At 49.0% G+C, this 21,071-nt stretch overlaps 1 protein-coding gene and 1 non-coding gene across 2 annotated transcripts; one reads left to right on the top strand and one right to left on the bottom strand.

The window, feature by feature from the left end:
- Positions 1-1,412: 1,412 nt before the first annotated feature.
- On the bottom strand, positions 1,413-4,473 carry Inafm2 (InaF motif containing 2). The gene has a single exon (XM_052183241.1). The coding sequence runs from the start codon at positions 4,084-4,086 to the stop codon at positions 3,628-3,630; it is 459 nt and encodes a 152-aa protein (XP_052039201.1). The 5' UTR covers positions 4,087-4,473; the 3' UTR covers positions 1,413-3,627.
- A 5,811-nt stretch (positions 4,474-10,284) lies between these two features.
- Positions 10,285-10,429, top strand: LOC127686604 (small nucleolar RNA SNORA81). The gene has a single exon (XR_007978202.1). It is a non-coding gene; the product is annotated as a small nucleolar RNA SNORA81 (small nucleolar RNA).
- Positions 10,430-21,071: the final 10,642 nt, after the last annotated feature.

The raw sequence follows: 21,071 nt of genomic DNA, 5'->3' as shown, positions 1-21,071 counted from the left end.
GCATGTCAAACCAGGATATAAATACTCGACTACGGAACACACCAGCGTAGAATTCCCCAGTGAAAACTGAAAAACAAGGTAGACGCAGAAGCTCCTCAACCCGTGGCACCACACCATGCGGAAATAGACAGCTGTCAGTGGGAGCTAAAGCTTCTCAGACCCCTGTACCTGATCATCCATGGAGGAGAGAGGAAGACACAAGCTCAGCCGAAGGGCTTCCTGACCCTGCACCTTCAAAACGTCATTCTTTTTTCCCTCTGAATTCAGGCAGCTAGAGAGGGAACAGTAGTGACCCTCAGTATAAGCGAACACCTTGGGGTCACCCCAGTGCAGGGCAGCGAGAGGGAGAGCTAAGTAAGCCACCCTGTTCAGACCTTCCAGGCTTAAAGCCATGCACAGTTTTGCTCCTTCCCAGCATTTGCAAAGAGAGCTGTTCTGACGCCGGTTCCTATCCCACCGGCCCCTGCTCTAATCAGCCGGCAGGCCGGATACCTACTGCTGTCTTTGGCCAGTGTGGTAAGCTGTGTGCAGCTGTAGAAGCCACATGTCCCCATTTGCAGAAAGGAGGGGCTGTGTCCAAAAGCCAACAAACTCACTCTCAGCTCTGCTGTACCAAGCCCCCTCACAGAAGGCCTTTGTGTAAGCTGAAGAGGGGAATAAAGGAAGGCGGGACTTTTTCCTTGCCTCCCTGCAGACTACAAGGTGAAGTAAAAGCACAGTGGCCACCCCCTAACTGCTCTGCAGAAGTGCAGGCCACAGGGGGCTCCGCCAACACTGGCTTCTCTCAGAATTTGTACTGGGCTCCATTGTCTGGTAATGAGCTGAGCTCAATTTTGTACCATGTATTTTTACAGCATATCGAACCCCTTATATTTATGCTTTTCACCCACAGATCTTTTTTGTTTGCTTTAAGGGTAGAAAAAAACTCCCTTACCTTTGAAGCAACCTACACCTCTCAGCAGCTTGGCTGGGGTGATAGGCTCTGATCAGGCAGTGCAGCCCATGGCTTTGGCTTTTCCAGTGTCAGTACTTCCTGAGTTAGCAAAAGGCCAACAGTTTAAGGTGAGACTGTGATGCCAGCAGACAACTGTGTCTTCACCTCAGACTGCTAAATGTTTGTGACTAAAACTTAATATTCACACGTACTAGTCCTTTAGCTAAGTATCCGCTTAAGGGATACTTAAGAGTAGAACATGTTTTGGCAAAAGCTGGCATCATTTTCTGAGCAGTGGCACCTCCTTGGCTAAGATGGATCCTGTCACCCCTCTCTAATCTGTTCAGTAGCAGGCACTGAGAACAGCAAGGCAATTGCCTTCTCCTCCCGAACCTATTGGTCATGCCATCCTCACACCTGAGACCACCTCTACGCCTCGTCCCCAAGTCAGCAAGAGAAACCATCAGCTCACACAGGCTTAGGCAGAGTTCTTAGAATGTATTTTTGTTCACCTGAAAAATAAAACTTTTAAAAAATATACAGGACTTTTAAAGTACAGGTATATCTTGAATGGCTGGATTATAAATAATGTCTCTGGTCATGTTCACAGCTAGGGCTGGAGAAAATGTCCCAATTCCAGTGAAGGCTTATAGTCAGGAGACAGCTGGACCACAACTGTGGTCTTGCTGAACTCTTTGATCCAAAGTGGATTTAAACAGTCCATAAAGCGGGGTCAGGAGGGAAGAGGAACGGACTCCAGACACTCTCCCACGAGTCCAGAGAATTCTTGGAATAAGAGATCAATTTACAAATTATTAAAATATAGGACTAAAAATTCACACCATAAATATAAATGACAGGCTATTATTGAAGATACAAAGTGGCATTTTATGTTTCTTCCCCCCAGTCTCTCATCAAAAATTTAAAAAGTCCCCATGGGCCTCCTAATGACTTCAGTCCTCATCAGCTGTGAAGTCTCCACGCGCAGACACCTTGGTGTCGGCAGCCCGCTGGGAGGCTGCCCGCTTAGTCGCTCTTTTCTTGCCCAGGACAGGACATGGCTTAAATCAAGACTACTGTCCTGTAAACCTGAATCAGAGCTAACAACAAGGTAGGCCAGAAAAGTGGATAGACAGTTTCAGGACTAAGGTGTGCAAGGTTCCTGTTTGGTTTCTTTTTTAAATAGCTTATTTCCCAAAAAGGAAACACTAAGGGGTTTGACCTCTGTCACTACCCACACTCGACCGCCTAAAAGCAAGTGGCAGGAGGAAATGAGATCCAAACTAAGAAGAGTAATTCCTGCTGCCCCGGAGGGTGTGTGTGTGTGTGTGTGTGTGTGTCACCACCTCTAGAAAACCGTTGGCTGTGTTTAAGTGGAAGCTTAGGAGGAATGAGGAGGACAAGCTGCCAATCCCATCCTCCCAGAGCTGGTCCCTTCACTAAGCACACTCCTGAGCTTCAATTCTACCTTCTGCTCTTTCTTAACCTAAAAAGCAACTCAGAACCACATCAAAGCTCTGGTTTTGCAACTGATTTGGTCCTAAGCTGCTGGTGATAGGCTCAGAAAATAGGAAATGCAAAAATGAGTAAGACAAGATCTAGAAGGGCAAGAAATTAAATAAGACAAGCTCTGGAACCGATAAGATAGTTGAGGAGCCGGAAAAGGAATGAGAGAAAACACTTGCCAATCACTGTACTTAAAAAGGCTTGCTCTTCCTAAAGGAATTCTGTGAGGGAAGGGACTGATCTAAACACAGCAGCCTGACTTACTCTCTCCGTCGCCCTGGCACTGGTGTGGATCCAGAGACTCAGGCTACAACAGGAAGCCACTTTGGTGGGAGCACGAGGATGGGAACAGGAGGGGGTTCAGCACATTGCCCACCCTCCCTAAACGGTTTCTATTGCTAAGGTTTCTCCACTGTCATGTGGGGGGGGGTCTAAGAATGATTATAGTCTTGTGTAAGGTCGTCGGAAACGTATCTTTCTGAAACAGGAAGGGAACAGGTGAAAGAGTGGGTGATGGAAAAGAAAAAAAAAAGCCGTATTTGTGCCCTTCTGGCTAAGTGCAGTTTGAAGGCCAGCAAATAGCCCTTGCTGGCCCGCACCACTCAGTAGCTACCCAGGCTGTGGGGAGATACATAGAGTTCTATGTGATTATAGCGTCTAGTGCATATGTCAACAACTATATACAGGGATCTATAAATTAAACTATGTCTGGCCACTGCAACTAGGTTGACGTACCTGAGCTCCGCTACTTTTGGTGCTCTCTTCTTTGGGAGAGCCTCAGCTTATTAAAAAAGAGCCCCTACACAACTCCCTACCTTCCCCTGAGTCTTGGGGAGGGGGCGCCCGAGTCACCCCCTGCGTTTAGGAAACACCAGAGCTAGCAGAGCAGAAGGGCTGGGTGCTAGGCTCTTCCCACCCTCCCCCCAGTTCCCCTTATGGCTCAGGGCCCTGGCGCAGCACTGTGCTGGGAAGATCAAACCCCGAGTCCCCGGCGAATCGTGGTCCCTTGGCTGAAGATCCGGTTGTGCATTACCGGCTCCCGGGGCAAGCTGCCGATCGCTGAGGTGTGTGGGGGCGTATGCTCGCGTAGGGGTCACTCCGGCGGGCTCCGGAGCCGGTCCTGCTGCAAAGTCCTGCTTGGGGGCTTGGGGGACGATGATTCCCGACCGTCCCCAACGCGGAGAGATTCAACGACTCCCGGGCTCTTCGGCCGCTTCCTCTTCGTCCTCGTCCGGCCCCCGCGGCCGCTCGAGCGGCCCAGCCAGGGGGCTGTCTGCAGCGGGCTCCGGGGGCGCCGGCCTCGCCGCCTGCAGCGGGGGTGCATCGCGTGGCGCCTCGCGGCGGGACGACCTGGTGGTGTTGGGCCCCGCCGCCGCCCCCGAAGTCCCAGACGGGCCGGTGGTGTTGGAGCCGCTGGAGGGCGGGCCGACGGCTCCCCCTGAGGTCCCGGCGCCCACCGGCTGCCAGATGAGACTGTAGTAGACGGCCAGGACGATGGCGGCCAGCGACACGGAGAGCACGTAGGCGAACACCGTGGCTAGCCGGACCCACTTCTTGTTGGTCTTGGCCGCCATCTTCGCCTTCTTGTCCCCGGTGTAGGTGGCCGGCTTGCCCCGCTCGGCCGGGGCCGCGTCGCGCTCCTTCATGGGGGGGGCCCCGGCCTTTGCCCCGGTGCTCCACGGCCCCGGCTGGAGGGGGCCTGGCGGCCTGCGAGGACTGGGCAGGGGGCGTCTCGGCGCCCTGGCTTCCCGGCGGCCCCGCGCACCGCCGCTGCTCCTCACGCCGCCCGCCCGCAGCCCGCCACCGCGTCGCTGCCGCCGCCGGGGCCTGGGCCCGTCACCGCCGCCAGCGCCGCCGCCGCCGCCGGCCCGCCAGCTGCTTCCCGGCCGCCGCCACAGCCACAGCCGCCCGACTCCGCGTCCCCATCCGCTGCCGCCGCCTGCCCGGCCGCCGGCCGCCTGGTCTCCAGTGGCCGCGCGGACCGCGCGCTCCAGCTCTAGCCCGGCTCCCCCGCGGGGCGCGCCGGTGCAGGGGGCGGGGGCCGCGCGCTGCCGGGGGGCTGCCCCTTAAAAGGGCGATGTAGGGGCCCGGAAGTGCCGCTCTGGGAGACGGCTGCGGCGGGGCGTCGTGGGCCCCGTGGGGGAAGCCCAGTTAAGAGAGAGTTAAGGGAGGCTGGGCCTTAAAGGGGCGACAGGCGCTTCTTTAAAGGGGGAAAGGCAGTTTGCGGGAGGGAGTGCGGGACCGGGCGGTGGCAGGGAGGGGCAGGCTCGGCAGAAAGCTTGTCAAGTCTGGCGTCTCCTCACGTGGCCCCAGGCTAGGGGGTGGTAGGGGGTGGTGGGTGGTAGGGGGTGGTAGGTGGTAGGAGGTGGTAGAACGTGGTAGGTGGGAGAACTAACCAGGCCCACCTACACCAAGCTTGTGCTCTCGCGTAGGGAGGGGATAGTGTCCCAGACCCCTTCAACCCTAAGAGCCTGGTTCGGGTCTGGAAACCTGGCGACCGCTAACCAAAATCGCGGTCTGTCGCGCTTCTTCTGTTGAGCTGGATTCTAAGACCACTCGAATTTTGCCTGATTGGGTCCTTTTAGGACCCTCTACTCAGACCACCGTGAGCCTCAGAGACAGAAGCAAGGGTTGATTGAGTTTCTTTCCTAGACTCGCCTGCCACCTTAATCTCAAATCCCACAACAGGTCTCAGTTCCTACTTTCTGGTCTTCTGACTCTCCGGACTGGCCTTGAATTTTACCCAAGGGGTTGCACTGGTGGAGGACATCTCCCAGCATTTTCATGTTTTAGACCTCTTTAGCCCCAGGATTTCGAGAACTGTCTTTTCCCATTGAGGCTTGCTCCTACCAGGCTTCAGACTTTGTTTGCTCTTAGGGCCCTTTGGATGCCGGCATCCCCCCTGCACGCAGGGACTCTAACCTCTTTGCTTCTTTCCTCCTTATCCCCTCCTTGTAATTCACTGCGATTGATTTCTGGGTCCCTCCTGCTTGAATCTTCCTGTTACAACACGGTCTTTGTGAGCAGCCTAGATGTCTCAGTGAATTAGAGAACTGACTGTATGAACCTGTGTGGGAGGAAGGACTGTGGTCCTGATGTAGCTGGGGTGGGGTGTGGCCTCTGCGAGGGCCTGGCTGGCTTCTAACCCCGTGGGCAGGACCCCCTCTGCCCTTTCCACTTCTCCCTTTCCAGAGGAGCCTTTGCCTTTGCCTTTGCCTTTCCCTATCCAGCCCTTCCCCAAATTTTCCATCCCTGGGCACAGAAGCAGCTACCAGAATGCAGTATACTAGTGGGCTGCTGGAACCACAAGTTTCCAATCCGGTCCTGGTTGGATGCTCAGGTGGGGCTGGGCCTCTAGCAATGGCCCACCCAATGCTATTTCAAGGAAAACCGTGCCTTTTTAATTTCTAAGAAATTACAAGGACATTGGAGTTTAGTGTTTATTGGCTTCTGGGGATTGAGAGGCGGTGTGTGTGTGTGTATATGAGACAGGGACACACACACACAAACACACACACACGGGGGTGGGGGGGTACTGTTCCCAAGGTATCCAGAGCAGGTCATGAAGGTGGCCTGTAGCATTAAAGTCCAAGAATTGCCATCAAATGTTGTTTTCTCTTCTCATTTGTTCTCTGACCTTCCTGGCAGGGTTGATCATAGCACCGTCCCAAGGTGAATTATGATGCGAGATCTCACATAAGATCTTGAATCTTTGTTAAAGCCCCTTGACTCCCTTTCTGGAATGCACTCTGCATTGCCTCTTCATATTTCTGCTGCAAATTACACTTCCTTTTCTTGCTTGCTTTCCAGCAGAGTCGGAAACAACTGTCACTCCTCTTTTATTCTAAACAATGATGCACTTGAAGCCCTTATTCAATTCCTCTCCCTATTCTTCCCCAAATGAAACAGTGCCAGATCCTTTAACCTGTCGTCAATAAGCACTATTTATTATCTAGATTTACATAGTGTCTTTTACCCCTGGAACTCAAAATGCTTTCAGATATAATTGAGCCTGATCTCCCTGGTGCCTGAGCCATTAAGAAACCATTAACTCTTCCGGTTGCCGGCAACTAAATGGCCCCCTAGTGGCCTGAAAGTGAATATGCTTTTCTAAGTGCCTCTCCCCCACCAAGGTTAGGCCAGAACTCAAGAATCAAGGCAAGTTTGGGGACAGAATGGACCCAAAAGGCCATCTTTGGTGAATATCCTCAACCACCCTAGGCCCTCTTGTACAACATTCCTGTGGCGCGCTGTGCCGCATCAGCTAAATGACTGTCTCTGCTGACGAGCCTCATTGTCTGCTCCCTGAAAAAGCCCTTTCCGTCTCTGGAAAAGTTCGAAGCAATCAAAGCAGCCACACAGTCTTGGTATGTGCCAGGCACCATGCCTAGAGTCATAACTATTTCCAATATATCAGGTAGTTAATATCTATCTCCGTTTTGTAGAAGAAACTGCTTCAAAAGGGTTAAGGTGCTTACCCCAGGTCACTTGACTAAATTCAGTTAGCACCCAAGTCTTACTGACCTCAGGACTTAGGTGCTTGATTCTTCCTTTACTCCACTTGGGAGCACAGCCAGACCTTGTCTCTGCAGTCTCAGCCATGTGTCCATGGGATGGAGCTGCTCTACCAGGAGTATTGGCTATGGATGGCGCCCTGCTGCTACTGTCCCTGAGAACTGTCCCCAGGCAGGAAAGGAAGTTGCCTCTTTCTCCCCAACTACCAGGCCATTAAGTAGAATGAAACTGCAATGAAACCCACCAAGGGATCTGCAGGTTCCTTCTGGGCAAGAGGGAGGGCTCCTCATACCCTGAAGGAGCTGCACAAGTGGACACCACACACTGGCAGGAGCTGGGGACAGATGTATAGTATAGGCTAGGGCGGTGCGGGAAGACTGACTGTAACACTGAGTTAGGGAGTCTGTTGCTATGGAAGCACTGGCCTGGGAAGCAGAATGTGTACCCTGACAGAGACCTCAGGAGACTGGAGAACCTCCAGAGTGGGATGCCAGAGCTGCCACGGAGGAGAGTGAGAGTCGGGGTGCTGCTGTGGGTATTACTCCATGTGTGGCCAGGAGCCTATTTAAGCCGGGCCAGAGGCTCAGACAATACTTAGGCATCAAAGCAACCAGGAATGGCTGGTGGGAAGGCTTCTCAGTGTGAGCTGTCCTCTGGAGGCCAGCAGGAGGCCAGTCTATAACTGGCTCTGTGAGATAACAGAAGGCAGTTGTTGAGGGAGCTAACACGATGAGCATCCAGTGGGGGTGGATCCTGTCCAGTAGATCTGTGGATCAGGCCGATGCTCTAGTAGCCCTGGGGCAAGCTAGCTGGGCGGCTCACAGTGGTGCACTGTGCCGCTCACAGTGGTGCACCTGCCTCAATTGTGCCAGGGGCTCTCAAGCACTTTATCTCAGGTTTCCAGAGCTAGCCTTGGTAGCACATGCACGGAGTCCTAGCTACATGAGAGGCTGAGGTAGGGAAACCACTTCAGGCTGGGGGTTCAAGACCAATCTTGGCAACATGAGACAGACATTAAAAAATTGAGGTCAACAAAAAAGTTTTGTTGGGCTAGAGAGATGACTCAGCAGTTGAGAGCATTGAACTGGCTGTTCTTCCAGGGGACGGGAATTCAACTCCCAGTACCCACGTGGCACCTCACAACTGTCTAATTCTAAGATCGAATACCCTCACACACACACACACACACACACAGGCAAAACGCTAATGCACAAAAATAAACCCTTTTGTTTGTGTGGGTTACACTTATTGATAAATTCCTACATTAGAAATAAATTCCTACATATGAGTCAGGGATTTATAAACTGTTAATCTGTTAGGACATTACAATTCCATTGCACGTGAATAAAGGACATGTTTTTATGAAAATCAGTATATTTCTTTTTTTAAAAAAAAACAGTCTTTTAAAAGTAACTTGGTTACTTTTAAAGTAAGTTAGACTTACTAAGTTGTCAAGGTGGGTTAAGGTAGCCCTGGCTTTCCTGGAATTTGCTGGGCAGATGAGGCCAGCTTTCAACTCACGGGGCTCTGCCTGTCTCTGCCTCCCCTGTGTTGTGATTAAAGGCGTGTGCCACTATGCCTGGCCAGTTTCGCATTTTTACAACTCCCTTGAATGTCGCTTTATAGAAGACAGCTGGAGGCTTACTTTTGCTGGCACTGTGTTCCTTCGGTCAAAATATATAAAGAAACTCTGGCATCGTGTAGATGTGTGGTTGGAAAATAGATGAGTATTTTAGTAGTCTTTTGGATCGCTGTGGCTATTTTTTGTACTACACCAAATCTCAACAAGTGCTAAGTGCAAGTTGCAATGCAGACAATAAGTTATTACTAGCCGGGTCCGGGTGGCAGCGGTACAGGCCTTTAATCTTGGCACTGAGGAGGCAGAGGCAGGTGGGTTTCAGAGTTCACGACCAGTTAGGTCTTTAGAGTGAGTTCCAGGACAGCCAGAGCTACAAAGAAAAACTCTGACTCAAAAAAAGAAAGAAAGAAAGAAAAAAAGAAAAAAAGAAAGAAAGAAAGAAAGAAAGAAAGAAGCAAACACCAAGCTAAACCCACCAAACAAACAAATAAACAAAACCCCATACCCCGTCATTACTTTATCAATGGACTTTTGGCACTTACTTGATTAAAGTCACTGCCTACCTTGCTCGTGGGAAGGTACTTTTATCTTTGTATGATTTTGTAACATCCTGTTTTAATTATTAGGAAAAATATTGATTTGCTGGCATGAATATTTCCAAATATCAATACATTTAATGATGCAGTATAATAACCATATTTGGTAATACCAGAAACCGTTTCAGCCCTTGGAAATCAGTCAAGCTCATAACAGTGCATGCAGGTCATTCCAGATCCCATTTTTACCTGAAAGGTCAAGCTTTTATCATTGACAACAGATGTCAGTTCTCCTCAAAGTGACAGAGACACTTGGTTCGCATTTGACAAAACACCTGCCAAGTCGTCAAGTCTGCGTGACATCAGTTTTATGACAGTTATTCCTCAAGTGAGACTAATGCTCCACAGCCACGGTGTCCAGTTAGGTCATAACCCAGTCACTCAAGTGGTTTCCCCAAAAGGACAATTACACTTCTGTGTGCAGTAGAGCACTCTACAGTTAGTCACTGAAAATATTAGAAGGAGCGGTGCCTAAGTGTCGTGGTTTTGTATAGTGTAACACCGGTTACTGCTTGTGAGTATGTTCTTAAGTGGACCTGGGTTTTGCTCCCTTTTCTTCCTTTTCCTCTCTTAAGCTCATACTTCATGTGCCGCCGCTTCCTCCCCACTCTTACGTTTGTACCATTGGTGCAAGCATCAGAACTGTTAAAAGGCAGAATACACATCTTAGTATTGTGAAAACAATTTTGACTTTGTGACGTCTCTAAAAAGGTCTGAGAACTTAATGCAAGAGTGGAAACTTTGAAACTTCCAGAGGAAAACACTTCAAGATGTAGGACTAGGCAAAGACCTACTGAATTGGTTTCCAGGAGCTCCGATAACCAGTCAGAACTGACATCTCGGGTTCATTCCATCAATGAAAGGGCTTCTTCATAGCAAAAGAAATAAATGCCAGCATGAAGGGACAGTGTGTGTGTGTGTGTGTGTGTGTGTGTGTGTGTGTGTGTGTGTGTAGGGGTTACCAGTTATTCATCTGACAGGGGACTGACTAATATCCAGAATTTATAAAGAATTCAGGAGCTGGAGTTACAGCTCAATGTTTTCCCAGGATCCAGTTTCAGTTCCTAGTACCCGCACGGCCCCTCATCTGTCCCAGGGCATCTGAGGGCACCAGGCATGCCTGTGATGCAAAGACACAGATATAGACAAAACACTCATACATATTAAACAAGATTTTAAGAAGAGTTTAACAGAGTACACACAAGAAGAAAAGTAACTCACTGCCCTGGATTCAAAGACTGGGGTGGGCCTCTTTCTTAATGTCCAGTGTCCTGGGTCAAAAGATTCAGTGCAATAAGTTTTTAGGCCAGCAATTCTCAACTTGGAGATCATGACCTTCTTGGGGGTGGCACAGCATATAGATACTACATTATGGTGCAACAATTATGAAGTAGTAACAAATTTTTGGGGGGGAACTGTCTTAGAGGGCTGTAGCATTAGAGCCGAGAGCCACTGCTTTAGTTTTGTTAAATAAAAATCATGGCGATTTTGGTTGACTTTAGAAGAAACAAAAAAGAATTTAAAAGGTTAAATACCAAGGTAACAGATAATCCAACCAACAAACGGGTAAATGAATCAAACACACAGCTCTCAAAAGAAAAAAAGCATGAATAGTCAATAAATACATGAAAAGGAGTGGGGGGGGGGGCTGGGGAGATGGCTCAGTGGCTAAGGATGCTTGCTGCTCTGGCAGAAGACCTAGTCCCCAATGCCCACATGGAGTTAATTGTAACTTCAGTTCCAGGGGATCTGGCACCTTCTTCTAGCCTCTGTGGATATCAGGCACATACACAGTACACACACACACACACACACACACACACACACACACACACACATATATATATATATGCTCAGCCAATACATAAAATAAAAATAAATCTTTAAAGGTAAATAAATGATTTAAAAATCATTGAAATATAAAAAAGAAAACCCACAGGAAAAGGTAGTTATCCTTATCCATAAGGCAAAAGCAAGCCCAAAAAGATTCCCACTTACCCTAGTTATGACAACCATCAAGAAAGGAAGTAATAATGAGGTAAGCTCCACAGCTTTTGTCCCAGAACTCATGAGGCAGAGGCAGGTGGATCACTGTGAGTATCAGGACAGCTAGGCCTACACAGTGAGATCCTGTCTTAAAACACCAAAATAAGATGAGGAGGGAGAAGGGGAGGAGAAGGGAAGGAGAGGAAGCTATGGGCCTAAGGAGATCATAACCCAAACCTAAGAACAAATGTATTAGGGTTCTCTAAGGGACAGAACGGGTAGAATGGATTGTCTAACAGGACAAGGTCCTGGGAGTCCAGCAAGGGCTGCCTCACATTGTCGAGGCTGAGAATTTGGTAGTTGTTCAGTCTACAGGCTAGAATCCTTGCAGTCCTGATCGGGCTCTGAAGATCTAAAGGAGTCCTGGAGAGCTGCTGGAATTCAGTCTGTGTTGGAATCCTGGAGATGTTGGTTCTAAACTCGGTGAAGGAATGGCAGAGCAGCAGGATAGATGGATTTGCCAGCAAGAGGGAGTGAGGGCAAGCAGGCAAAAAACAAAGCTTCCTTCTCCATGATCTTTTACATGGGCTGCCACCAGAGGGTGTGGCCTAGACTTAGAGTGAGTCTTCCTGCTCCAAAGGATCTGATTTAGAACTTCCCTGCCCACAGTGCCCAACAGTTTTGTTTTGGTTAATAGCAGATGTAGTCAAGTCAACAACCAAAATTATCCATTCCAGGAATCTAGATTTAAAAAGAAAGAAAGAAAGAAATGAAAGAAGAAGAGGAGGAGGGGGACCAATAGGAGAGGAGAGGAGGGGAGGGGAGGGGAGGGGAGGGGAGGAAAGGACAGGGGAGGGGAGGGGCAATGGAGGGGAGGGAAGGGGAGGGAAGGGGAAGAGAGGAGAAGAGAGGAGGGGAGGGAAGGGGAAGGGAATGCAGGGGAGGGGAGGGGAGGGGAGGAGAGGAGATGGGAGGGGAGAGGAGGGGAGGAGAGGGGAGGAGGGGGGAGGGGAGGAGAGGAAGAGGAGGGGGAGGGAAGGGGAAGGGAGGGGAGGGGAAGAGCAAGAGAGGATAATGAAGGCTAAACATGATCAAAGTATATTACATATGTGGGTGCAGATGTCATGCAAAACCCATCAAGATATGCCAATAGGGCTATAGTGGTGCCTCAGCAGCTAAGCTGGTGCCGTTTGATGCCCTGAGAGGATCCCCGGTAGGAGAGGAGAGGACACTCATGCATGCACGGGCACAAGATAAGCTCTAAAATGCTTATAAAACAGAGTAAGAAAGGCCAAGAGACCAAGGGGAGCTGCTCCAATAAAAAGCTAGGAATGTTGTCCAGGTTCTAAACCTAATTCTACTGTTCTCATCTGTTACATTCAAACTACTGTGGTAGTTTGAATAAGAATGGCTCCCATAGGCTTATAGATTTGAATACTTGGTCACCAGGGAGTGACCCTACTTGAGAAGGATTAGAAGTGTGGTGGCTTTATTGGAATAGTTTGGAGGAAGGTTTGGGGATGGGCTTTGGGGCTTTAAAAACCCAAGCCAGCCCCAGTGTCTCTCTCTTCCTGATGCCTGTGGATCCAATGTAGAACTCTCAGCTACTTCTCCAGTGCCATGTCTGCCTGCCTGCCACTATAAAACACTATAAAAGTAACTTTTATTTTCCTGAAGTAATTGTCATCTCCAAGGCTTACTGCTTCCATCTGCTAACCTGGGCCTAGTCCTGGAAGCTTCTAGCCTCCATATAATCTAATCTAGGCCTCGAATGTTTTCAGCCACTGAGACTTTATTGCCAAATAAACTCACCCTTTCTAGCTCTTTCTGAACTTTGGCTGGCTGGTTCAACTTAGCTGTTCTGGCTCCTCTCCTCCCTGACTGGTTTAATCTGCTCTCTCTCTCTCTCTCTCTCTCTCTCTCTCTCTCTCTCTCTCTCTCTCTCTCTCTCTCCCTCCCCCTCCCCCCCCCCCCTCCCCCCTCCCCCTCCCCCTCCCTCTCCTGAATTGCCCTGCTTGTCCTCATTCTAACTTTGGCAATCTGTTCTACTCTTGTGGCTCCTTCTCATTCTCTGGCTTGCTCTGTCTTTACCTGTCTCTGTAAGACTCTCCTGGTAAAACCCCCACCTCTCTCCCTCCTCTTTTCTCTGCACCACTCTCTTAAGTAGCTTCCCTTTCCTCTCTCTTCTCATGAGAGTTGGGCAGATCCTATTCTGTCAAATCTTCCTTTGATTTGTCAGTTTGTCTGCCACTCAATCAGACATCACTTTCAAACATGGGTGCTTTCTTCTACAAACTAACTTCACCTTCATTGTTGGGGATTAAATGTGTATACTAAGGGTGCGGCTTATTCCAGCCAAAGGAATTAAAGGCGTGTGCTAAGGGTGGGCCATGTCCTAACTAGAAATAAGCTGCTTCTTCTTCTTCTTCTTCTTCTTCTTCTTCTTCTTCTTCTTCTTCTTCTTCTTCTTCTTCTTCTCCTCCTCCTCCTCCTCCTCCTTCTTCTATAAATAATACAATCTCGGAGTTGACAGTGTGATCAAATATTGGGTACATGCCACCATGTTCCCATCAGGATAACAATGGACTAAACCACTGAAAGTGTAAGCCAGCCCAAATTAAATGTCTCCCTTTGGAAGAGTTGTTGTGGTCTTGGTCTTCATAGCAATAGAGCAGTGACTGACACACCGGCTTAGAGGTCACATTTCCAAGAGGTTTTCCTCTAAAAGCATTGGTGTTTCACTTGACTCAAACTGGCATGTTTTCTGGATATGGGGTCGACTTTCCATCTGAAAGACCACTCTCTGGGATGCTTAGAAAGCACTGACGTGCTTACAAGGGGTCTCACTCTGTAGCAAAAGTAGGTGCATGATCACAGAGTCTTCTGGCCTCCTGCCCAACTCACCCCTCTGAGGCTACAGATTGAATAGAGCTGAGATGAGACCGGACAAGCCTCTCTGGAATGCAGTCAATGTGCTAAGAAGATGGGCCTCCGGGGCTCGGAGGATGTGTGCACCCTAATTAATATCTATTCTGTGCTACCATGGCCCAACCTATGGAATATAAAATCTCAGGAAACCATAAGAATGACCCCATTTGTCAATCATTTTCTATGTTCCTACAGTTCTAAGTAGGGGAACTCCAGGGTCCAGAACTTGGCTCCAGAGCGGCGAAGTGTTCCCCCAAAGGAACAGAATAACACCCCTATAAAATGTGCTGCTTTCTATCCAGAATCCTTGTGCCAATAAACCAGTAAGCAAGACCAGGAGTCACTTACTGGCAGGTGTAACTGATCCTCGTTCTTTGGAAGATACGGACTGTCATTGTGTGGTGTTGTTGTTTGGTTTGGTTTGGTTTTTAGAGACAGAGTTTCTCATTGTAGCTCTGGCTGCCCTGAACTTGCTTTGTAGATCAGGCTGGCCTCCAACTCACAGAGATCAAAGGCATGTGCACCACAGCCAGCAGACTGCCATTATGTAACAGAGTAAGGAAGCTAGCTATATTTGGCATCCAGAGGGTCCACTGTGGTGCCTCTTGTACTCCCTTGCCTGATTTTGATGGAAAACAGGGATATTTAGAATCATGGTTGGAAAGACAACTCATTTAGACCAGCAGCAGTCACACTGAAGGTAAAGAAACATGAAAACCGGCAATAGACAACAGAGATGGGAAATAAATATCTGTTGTAACACTAAGATTGACTGTGGGGCTGGGACCCTTAGCTCGTCTATTTCAATGTTGCAAGTTTCCCAGAGGAAAATGCCAGTGTTGAAAGAGTTAGTCCTGGTAGCATGGACTTACTCTGAGAAGGGAGACACTGCAGGTGGACCCTTGATCTTGTCTTTAGGACCAAGTTCCCAGGAGTGTTGGCTGCTAGGGGATCCTGACTGTTCCCTCCAGAGACTTCCTTCAGCTGCCAAACAGAGCTGCCTTGCCCAGCTTTAAGACCCATCTCAAAGGTACAGACCTCTTTATTTAGTAAAGGCTAGCTTCGCAGGGACATCCTAGCCCCACAGTCAATGGGTACCAGAGTTCACCCCTCCCCCTGCCCCGTCGTAGTTACTGTTCTATTGCTGTGAAGAGACACATGACCAAGGCAACTCTTATGAAGGAAATCATTTAACTGGGGACTTGCTTACAGTTTCAGAGGTTTAGTCCATTATCGTCGTGGTGGGAACATGACAACACACGTGGTGTCAGAGCAGTAGCTGAGAGTTTTACATCATAATCCATAGGTGAGCAGGGAGAGAAAGAGAAGGGGGCATACATGGACTTTTGAAACCTCAAAGCCCAACCCCAAGGATGTCCTTCCTCCAACAAGGATACACCTACTCCAACAAGGACATACCTCCAGATTCTTCCAAACAGTTCAGCAACTGAGGGCCAAGATGCAAATATATAGACTCAGGAGAACAATCTCATTCAAACCACCACTCTCTATGGAGGCATTCTGGGTTGTGGCCGTATCGTTGATAATTTCTTTTTCTGTTTTGTCCTGACTTCTTCCCGCTTTAGAAGTGTTTTCTCTGAAGGGACATCCCATACACTCCCAGCCCCAAGGTCATCTCTGCTTCTGGCATCTGGGACCCGGAGGATAAGAGCCACCCTTATGCAGGTAGAGCTTCGAGACACCCGAGCTTTCTCTCCTGGTGCAGCAACATGTTGCATGCTTCCTACATCCTGACTGATATCTACCGAATGCTCTTCAGTTCACACATTTCCTGCAATAAAGCAACTTAAATAGAAACACGCAATTATCTCAAAGGTGGCCTAATGATACAGAGAAGAAGAATGGGGCAGAGTCTTCCTTGGTTCTAGGGCACTGCTGCTCCTGGTACCAAGGAGTGACATTCTGCAGATGTCTGAACTCCCTAACTGCCTTGTCCTCTCCTCACTCTCATTCTGGGCCCTGATTCCAAGGGTCTGGGTGCAGCAGGGACCTGCGGTGTTGTCCGGCCGTTCTGGTGGAATTGCAAGACGGAGAGCCGTTAGGTTCACAGGCAGCTTCAATCCAGCAGCTCAAGAGTTTCCGCCTTTATTGGCAGCTCTGTCTTTTGACTCAGATGGAGCTGGCTGTCAGCAAAATCCCTGTTTTATTCACACATGCTTCTGCTAAGCCGACACTTCCCCCATCCTGTCCCTGTACAGCCGGTGTCTTGGAGCCAAGCCTGGATCCCTCAATGAAGCCCTTTCATCTTACCTTGTGGGTTTGGGCTGTTGCTCCAGCAGAGTAGGTTGTTTTTGGTTCCAGTTCTCCCCAAATATTCAGTCACAGAACCAAGAGGCTGTGGTTTTGTTTGGGCCCTAATTAAAAAAATAATAATAAGGGGCTGGAGAGATGGCTCAGCGGGTAAGAGCACTGACTGCTCTTCCAGAGGACCTGAGTTCAATTCCTAGCACCCACATGGTAGCTCACAACCATCTGTAATGGGATCCAATGCCCTCTTCTGGTGTGTCTGAAGACGGTGTACTCATATACATGCAATAAATAAATAATTTAAAAATAATAATAATAAAGTCTGGGGTTGGACCAAATTAGGAATAAAGAAAAGCAATCGATCTCACCTATACATTTTATTTGTGTGATGCACTGTGCTTCAGAGACAGACATCAACTAATTTATTCTCATCATCCATCTGAAAACTGACCCCTTTTTACAGATGTATAAAAAAGGTAGAAGAGCTAAACACTACATGCGGAGTCAAGTGTCATGTTTGTCTGTCATCCGTACTCTCATCTCTAAGCTGACCATCTCTCGGAGACACAGGTTGGCCTTCCCGATGGGAGTGGGATTTTTAGAACTAGAGGAATTGGGACCTGATTTAATAATCAGGCTTATTAGATCACTGAGCTGTCCTTTTGCTGGGATCCCACAGCAAACTTTTGGGACTTGGGACCTATCGTCTAGGTTTCTGGAGCGTGGACCAGGTAAGTTTGATCCAAAATGACACTTCAAAAGGAGGCCCACAGCCAGGAGTAGTGGCACACACCTTTATCCTAGCACAGAGGAGCCAGAGGCAGGTGGATCTCTGTGAATTCAGGGCCAACCTCTACATATCAAGTTCCAGGATAGCCAGGACTACAACAGGGTCACACAGAGTACCCTGTCTCAAAACCAAAAATAAAATCCATATCTGAGGCTGCTCTTTCTGATCTTTTCCACAGTGACATTCCAGATATTCTCCTGTAGTCCAGAGGGCAGGGAGGGAAGCCAAACAACATCTTTTTTAAAGATTTATTTATTATTATATGTAAATACACTGTTGCTGTCTTCAGACACCCCAGAAGAGGGCATCAGATCTCATTACGGATGGTTGTGAGCCACCATATAGTTGCTGGGATTTGAACTCAGCACCTTCGGGAGAGCAGTCAGTGCTCTTAACCGCTGAGTCCTCTCTCCAGCCCGCCAAACAACATCTTACTCCTAGAATTCTGGAGAATGTTTATTTATTCATGTATTTGTTTTTGAGGCAGAATCTTATTATGTAGCCAGGGCTGCCTTCAAACTTGTGATCCTCCTACTTCAGTCTCTTGGGTGCTAGGGCCACACATGTGTGCCACTCTTCCTGGCTACAGAGAACTCTTTAAAATTTTAATTTAATTTAATTTTTTATTTTTAATTTTTGAGTCAGAGCCTCATTCTGTGGCCCAAACTGGCCACCACCTTGTGGCAGCCTCCCTGTCTCAGCTGTCTGAATTCTGGGATTATAGGCATGAACCATCCCAGTTTCAGAGGACTTTGAAGCTTCTTGGTTGCCTTGGTACCTTGGCACATGTTCCATCTTTATGTCTGCCCCCACTTGCACTCAGTCTCCAGCACTGCAGTGGGCAGCTAGTAGTGGAGTTTCAGCTGATGCACAGCTGGACGGCAGTTGCCCTGGGTCCTCGTTCTTGTATCTGTCTTATCGGCTGTGGGGGGGTTGAGCTGAGACACTCATGAGAGGCTGTGGTTTGTTAATAATTTGAGCCCCAGTGATGGTAACTGTGAGTTCTGGCACCTTGGAGACAGCAGATTTCAAGACCACAGTTGAAGCATCTCTAATTTGGTTTGTTCTGGGAAGGTGAATCCAAACACATGATTCTTACAAACGGCTGAAGTGTGTGTGTGTGTGTGTAGAGCAAGTCAGTGAAGACACATGTGGAGAAAACAGCATGTGTAAAATGATCTCTTGGTATACATGGGATGTTGGCTTTTGGGTCTCTGTATCCACCAGAATCCAAAGATACCCTTATATAAGATGGTATAGTGTTTGCATATTGCCTACCATACCTTCCACATTCTGTAAGCCATATCGAGATCCCTTATGCCTGATATGTAAATGCCATGAAAATACTTATTACCCTGTATTATATAGAAAGATACTGACAAGGAAAACATGTCTGCATATTCAATACAGATGCCATTTTTAGCATTAAAAAATAATCTGTGGTTGGTTGACTCCACAGATGAAGAACCCACGGGTTCAGAGGCTAACTCACTGAGGAGTAAGAAAGGAGTGGGCAGAGTGGCTGTAATCCCGGCACTGGAGAAGCTGTGCAGGAGGGGGTGTCCTAGGTCAGGCTGCGAGCACGGGAAGTTAGCACTGAAGCTTGGGAGGCAGCTGCTGAGCATAAGCTCTTTCCCCAAAGCTCCCATATGCCAAACCCAGCATCACAAATGGCATATCTACCAGCATCCTCCTAGAGTGGTTGCTTCTCCTGGGTCCAACCCTTTCCCCAGCAAGCTCAGGGACATCCCTATGAGGTAGGATTATTCCCACTATACAGGTGAGAAAGATGAGGTTTAAAAAGGTCAGTATCACCAGATAGACATACTTGAAGACTGGCTGGGTTCAGAGAGCAGTGTGTGGGAAGCATGCTTCAGAGGATGCAACAGTGACCCCTCTCAATCTCAGGAGCAAGGTAGCTGTTGCTCCCCACCCCCACCCCCATACAGCGTGCTTCCCTGTTCCTGAATCCCACTGCATAAAGGAGGAAAATTATCTACCTGGCCAGTAATTCTGCCACCTGAAGATATGAGTTTAGCTTCCACCGCTGATCTTCTCTGGTGGGCAGATTGGAAATGCAGTCACCCTATGAGTCCAGTGCCACAAGTGAGCAGGGGAAGCTGGGACTGAAACTGGGACCTACCCCCACCACGCACCCTCCCCCTTCCCTCCTGCAGAGACAGCTGCTGAGTATAATGATCTCCCTCCCTGTCTGCAACCCACAGCTCCCACCTGTCAAACTCGGCATCACATATGACACACATTTACCAGCGACTTCCTGGAGTGGCTGGTCCCTGAGTCAGCCTCCTTCCCCAGCAGACTCAGCTTTCCAGTGAGCCCAGCAGGGGGCATCCTTGCCCTTCCACTGTCCACCCTGGGGGTTAGATTGGCCTACTGCCAGGGAAGCCTTCCAATCAGCAATGGCCAAGAGTTAGCCCAAGGCCAACTTCCCACAGGTATTCCTGAGACTTCCCTCCCTTCAGCCACCGTTACTCTACTATTATTTACATTATGGTTTTTGTTTTTTTTTTCTTTGTCAACTTAATGTTTTTAAAACGTGTACCCCAGCGTTGTGGCAATCTTCCAGCTTGTTCCCCCAAAGAACTGTGACTACAGACATGTGCCACCATGCGGGGCAACTTACATGGATTTTTAAAAGAGGAAACCCCTCTTCAGTAAAGGTCTCTCAAATAGCTTGCCACTCCTTTGGCTGGCATCCAGATTTAGCAAGGGAGTATCATGGATGTTACAGTCCGCAGTCCCAAGCCTGCCCAGGGGATGCTGTCAATGGGCAGGGATATAAAGCTTTTCTTCTGTGGGTTTAGGGCCAGAGATGGAAGGAGGAACAGAGGCATCCCCCTCTCCCTTCTAGGCTTTCTTGTAGGCCTACGGGTGAGGGCAAGACAGGAAGAAGGACATGGGGACCAGATCCGTTGCAGGTGACAGGTGTAGGGCTCTGGGAAGGGGCAGGGATTTCCCTTGCAAAATTCATTCAAACAGAGAGAGAACCTGATCCCATGGAGACAGTCAGATATGTAGAGGCTCCCAGGAGGCTCCCGAGGAGGAGCGACACTGAAGGGGGCGGGGTTGGAACACCTGTCACCTGTAGGAGTTTGGGAGCTGTTTTCCAAGTGGTTCATTCAGATCTTGCTCTGGCTATCCCCCTCTGGTCTTAGAATGACTTTTCTGGGGACAATTTCTAAGCTAGCTTCCTCTCAGAAGTTCACTACTTTTATTGGGGAGTGGGCCGGCAGGCTCTCTTGATCCCATCCCTCTGCCTTCAGGAGCCACAGCCCCACAGTTTTACCTTTCTCACTAATGCTAACTAACCTATCCACCTAACCTGCTCTCTCTTGCCAGCCCCCTTTCTCATGCATTGGTTCCTAGCTGCAGATGTAGTTCCAGGGTGTGGGGAGGGTAGTTCACAGTGGTCAGGGGTGGCACAGAGAGAGATCCCTGATGGGCCCTACTGCAGAAAGCCAGGGCCTCAGAGGGGAAGGAAATCATGGGTTAAGCTTCCCCAGCGGGGTTAAGCCATTCGATAAGAGTGCATTAGGTAAGAGGAAGTGACTGGGGCCTGACTTGAGCTGGAGCTGAACCTCTGGGATAGATATGGACGTTGTAAGGCCCACAACATCCCGAACCAGGCTAGAGCGGGCTACACCCTCAATAGGGGCTAGAGCAGGGTTGCTTCTGCCTCTCAGAACCTTTCTCCTCCAGGATGTTTGTGTGAGGCAACATAGTCCGTGAAGGAACATTCCAGTGGAGGCTGGCGGCAAAGGGCCTCTCCAGTCTGTGTGTGGCAGCAGCTGGGCAGTGGAGTTTTTAGGACTTTACTGAAAGGGTCAAAGACCCAGAGAAGTGTCATGGGTGGGAGGCGTATTGACTCACCTGGTTCTCATTTTCATGGGGAGGAAGCATAGAGAAAGAGGAGCTGGGTGTTCGTGTAACTTTGCTTATTCAAAACAC

The sequence above is a fragment of the Apodemus sylvaticus genome, chromosome 5 (genome assembly GCF_947179515.1).
Source record: "Apodemus sylvaticus chromosome 5, mApoSyl1.1, whole genome shotgun sequence".
Lineage (NCBI taxonomy): Eukaryota > Metazoa > Chordata > Mammalia > Rodentia > Muridae > Apodemus > Apodemus sylvaticus.
The sequence above is the reverse complement of the archived record's forward strand: the minus strand, read 5'-3'. Positions and strand labels throughout refer to the sequence as shown.

Excerpts from the sequence above, each read along its gene's own strand:
- Inafm2 (XM_052183241.1), bottom strand. The coding sequence starts at position 4,086 with ATGAAGGAGCGCGACGCGGCCCCGGCCGAGCGGGGCAAGCCGGCCACC.